The sequence below is a fragment of the Silene latifolia genome, chromosome 8, assembly GCF_048544455.1.
Source record: "Silene latifolia isolate original U9 population chromosome 8, ASM4854445v1, whole genome shotgun sequence".
NCBI classification, from domain to species: domain Eukaryota; kingdom Viridiplantae; phylum Streptophyta; class Magnoliopsida; order Caryophyllales; family Caryophyllaceae; genus Silene; species Silene latifolia.
The window spans coordinates 20892959-20897243 of record NC_133533.1 but is presented as its reverse complement, the minus strand read 5'-3'; the positions used below and the strand labels follow the sequence as shown (position 1 = coordinate 20897243).

Below are 4285 nucleotides of genomic sequence, written 5' to 3'. Positions count from 1 at the left end.
TTATACAACATATTCTTATATGTTTCAAATTTATTTAGTCATAAAATAAATTCTAGATCTTATGCATGCAAACTAAAATAAATAAGTGAAGAAATCAATTTCTCACCATATGAATTTCGGTGAAATGGGCACCAACAAGATCTCCTTCTTGTTAGTTCTTGAGCTTTCCATATTGGATGAACATACATGACCTCAAAATAGAAGCCCTCCAATTAGTTGCACCCAAGACTATCCCTCAAACCCACAAACTAATATGTACTAGATATTTATATTGTGGTTTACCTTAAAATTGATTACTAACACTCATATATTACATTAATAATTTTAGTAATCTTTTGAACAAATTTGAATCAAAAACTCATCCTTTTTGATGAAGATTAAAGAGAGAAAAGAGAAGAAAAATACATGAACTTTTTGCATGTAATATGAGAATGAATGATAAATGAATTAAGAGAATAAAAATTCTCTATATTTGGGGTGGAAAACCGGTGGTAGTGGCTTAGGGTAGTCAAATTAATCTTCCCAATTTGCTTTTGTTCTTCACAAGAAAAGGTAGCTAGTAGTATGTGTCATCATGATGTCTATTTTATTATATAAATAACAAAAACCATCAAAACCCACTTACTACATATAAAACCGGTTTTCCATGTAATATGGAGTCCATTTTATTTTTGTCAATTGTACAATTGTATGTCATGTGACATATGACATGTCTTATGCCATGTTTTAATTTAAAATGCATATTTAACAAATTAAATATCATTTACAAATTAAATAAATCATATTTAACAAATTGACTAGTAATTTAAAATTACTTTCTCATAAAATGGTCATTTAATTACTAGTTAGTATAATTCACAATATCTTGTAATTATAACTAGCCTATCATTCTCATCTCGCGTGCTTCGCAAACACCGATTAATTTTAGTAATATAACTTCTTAAATTACTAAATAAAATCTCATTTAATCACATTATAATAAGATGTCATTTTCTCTCTTATGATAATAATAACTTGTTCAATTTTAAGGAATTAATTAATCTGTATCGGTATACAACCAATTAACCTTTTCAATTAAGGGAATCGTCCTTGAGGTGTGACCTCAAGGGATCAACTGATCACCACCGTCGCACGACGTGTGTCAAACTCTAGTCAACCAATCATTACCGATATGTGTGGACCAGTTGACTATATATGTAATGTATCATCCCTTTCGTATTCTTGGTATGAGATTTAATAATGATATTTAAATCATGTGATCGCACTATTGTTGAGGACACATTTCCAAACAATCTCCCACTTGTCCTCGACAAGTGTGTGTCACCAATTCTCTTGTCCTATTACTATCTCCCACTCAATGCAAGGTGTCTTTCGGGTCGTACTTGCAAGTGATCATATCGAGAGTGGTTTCCTCGACCTGGAGAATAACTGATTGACCGGATTTATCTATCATAGATACCTTCCGAGCGTGGCCACGCATTTCCAGTTCATTACTTATTGAGTGGCCCTGAGATATTGTTTTAACCCTGACAAAGGGGTGGACAATTCCTATTGCACTTATTCCCTTCGACTAGCCACAGCCATCATAACCCAAAATATGCCCATTTGACCCCATTTACGAAGGTCGTAGTAACACAAATCAAAGTTAATCTGAAACTGTGCCATCTTAGGTGAACAGTCTTTAGTCAAAAGAATCGACTCATTTGAATACTATAGTAGCTCTCGCCACGACCAGGCTATATAAATTTGCCAGAACTCTATAAGCGGTCACTGCCCGACAAAGTGTTCCTAACAGTCTGCCTATGTGATCGACTAGTCATCTCACATAACTCTCCTTTCAAACAGTTTACATGTGCACCTTACATCATTCCTGCTTCTACTGCACTCAACTGTAATCTTTAGTCCTTTCTTTGCATCCTCAACTAACGACACTTCAAAGTTCGTCACAGGATCTGGCGGAGTGTATCCAACCAAACTGCAGGTATTTATTGAAAGCTTCACCTGGTTTTGGAACTCATAGAACATCGCATGGGTATAGCTTCTCACCGCTTGTGTCTCCCATTTTGACCCATACAAAGGTGTTTCGTGGATTGAATTCACATTCTCCTCTTCACGGAGCTTCAAGAGTGCTTTTGGTGGTCAGTGGCGCTTTCATAGCGCACCAAGAACTCAGTTAATGTCCCGTATTTGTTTTCAAACCGCTTAAAGAAACTATTACCACTCTCTGACCTTTGTGTAGTTCGTAGTAAACCGCCCATTGGCACATTTCTGAAATAAGCGGGTATCCATGTGTGTCTATCAGCGAACTTCCCATTCAACCACGTATTGTCTTCCAAGGAGAAATCGTTCATGACTTTAAGCCACTTCTCTTCAAATTCCCTGTGCTCCAGGTCATCGTCCCATACAACACCGTTCAGACGGGTTAAAAAGTCGGTATCTCTACAAATTTTACTCCCAACCTTGTCGGTTATTTTCTTCATGATGTGCCACATGCAAAACCGATGTTTCGCTGTTTTGAACTTAGCTGCAATGAACAAAATCAAATTATCGACCGTCACCATCATTTTATAATAACTAAATTCACGCAGTTTCACATAACAAAGTCATACGATGCACTATTATGTAAATCTCAAGTCTTATCCTCAGATTCAGAATATAAATCATATAGCTTATTTTGTGAATCCTATAGCTTATTTTGTAAATCTGGGGGGTTATTTTGTGAATCTCATGTCTTATCCTCGGATTCAGACTATATAAATTTTGTGCCTTATTCGCGATATAAGTACGTGAAACATATTTTTACCCCGCCACAAATTCATGATCTAGTTTCGCATAATAAGCACTACGATTCACATAAACAAAAAACCAATCAAATTATTACAACCATCATATTTTCCAAAGGCAACTAGAATCAACAAAACAGATGTAGGATTCACAATTTAATATGAAGTTTCACAAGTTAAGAGGTACGATTTGCAAATTTCAGAAACATACCTGAACTCGCTTTAATTATTCCCGGTCTTAAATCGCTGATGATGTAGTTAGGCTCTTTCCCACCCATAGCTGCCAGAAACTGGTCAAATACCCACATGAATGACTCGTCGTTTTCATGTTCTATAAGCGCACATGCAAATGTGATTGACCTTTTATGATGGTCAATGCCCGTGAAAGGCGTGAAGGTCATGTTGTACTTGTTTGTACCATAACTTGGGTCGTATGAAACTCCATCCCCAAACAAAGAATACGCTCTTTGCATGTCACAATCCGTCCAGAAAATCCTTGTCAATGCGTTTTACACGTCTGTCGCGTACCTGTCAAAAATAAAACCTAACGGTCTCAACTAAAATGTAGTAGAGGCAGTCGAGTATCGAATCCACAGGGAGGTAATGTAATTATAGCTGCCTAATTCTAATCCTATGGTAACAATTGGGGGTCTGTTTGAATTTGGTTCTAAACTACGAAGTTGAAAAGGAAGAGAATTAAAGTAAAGAGCAGTAAAGGCAGGAAAAACGATTTAAACTATCAAGGAGAGAGGGACATGTCGGGAATTCGGTTCACTACGGTAGTCCCGTGACTCACCGTAAATGATTCAGACGAACTAATGTGAGACGGATGTTAAAAGGTCCTTTCGGTCCACTTTCTATCCTAAATTACCACTAACTTAACTTTCGTCCTCATTAGGGTAGTCTACTGTTTATAGCAGGCCTATTTAGTCCAATCTTTCGATCCAGGATTAATTTTAGCCAGATTAAAGGGTGACATAGAAGCGTGCACTCAACTAGGTCGGAAATTACAGTTAAATTGCTATAGTGACAGAGTCTCGTAATCAATTCGTCCAATTCATCTACTACATCGTCACATTTCTACCGCAGATCCTCTAATCCCAACATGCAAGGGGTTTAGCTACTCATATTCTTAATTAAACTAACAGCAATTAAAATTCCAGCAGAAAACATAATGAATAAACAATAAATTGCAATAATGGAAATTAGGGCAAAAGAAATAATGGAACAAAAGCAATAAAAGCAACGAATGATTAATTATTATTAAGGAGAAGGAAAGAATTACAATCCAAGCGAATCCGGCGTAAAGAACACGAAATCCGAGTGAAGCAATCCCGAAATAAAAGTAACAGTGGAGAAAAGCAAAGCAACGTACTAAAATGTTTCTACTGTCAAAGGTAGAATAAAGGATAGTATGAAAAAGATGATCCTAATTAACCTAGTAAAACATGCTTAAATAGCAAAAGGAAATAAAGTTTAGCGAAATAAACAAACACACGGAC

The 4285-nt window shown here is 36.1% G+C and overlaps 1 protein-coding gene across 1 annotated transcript; it reads right to left on the bottom strand.

Annotated features, from left to right (window-relative positions):
* Nucleotides 1–1821: 1821 nt before the first annotated feature.
* LOC141594839 (protein FAR-RED IMPAIRED RESPONSE 1-like) lies at nt 1822–3184 on the bottom strand. Its single transcript, XM_074414828.1, has 3 exons — nt 2995–3184; nt 2163–2524; nt 1822–2001 (listed from the first exon to the last, which is right to left on the bottom strand). Exons 1-3 carry the CDS (start codon nt 3182–3184, stop codon nt 1822–1824), a joined length of 732 nt encoding a protein of 243 aa, XP_074270929.1.
* Nucleotides 3185–4285: the final 1101 nt, after the last annotated feature.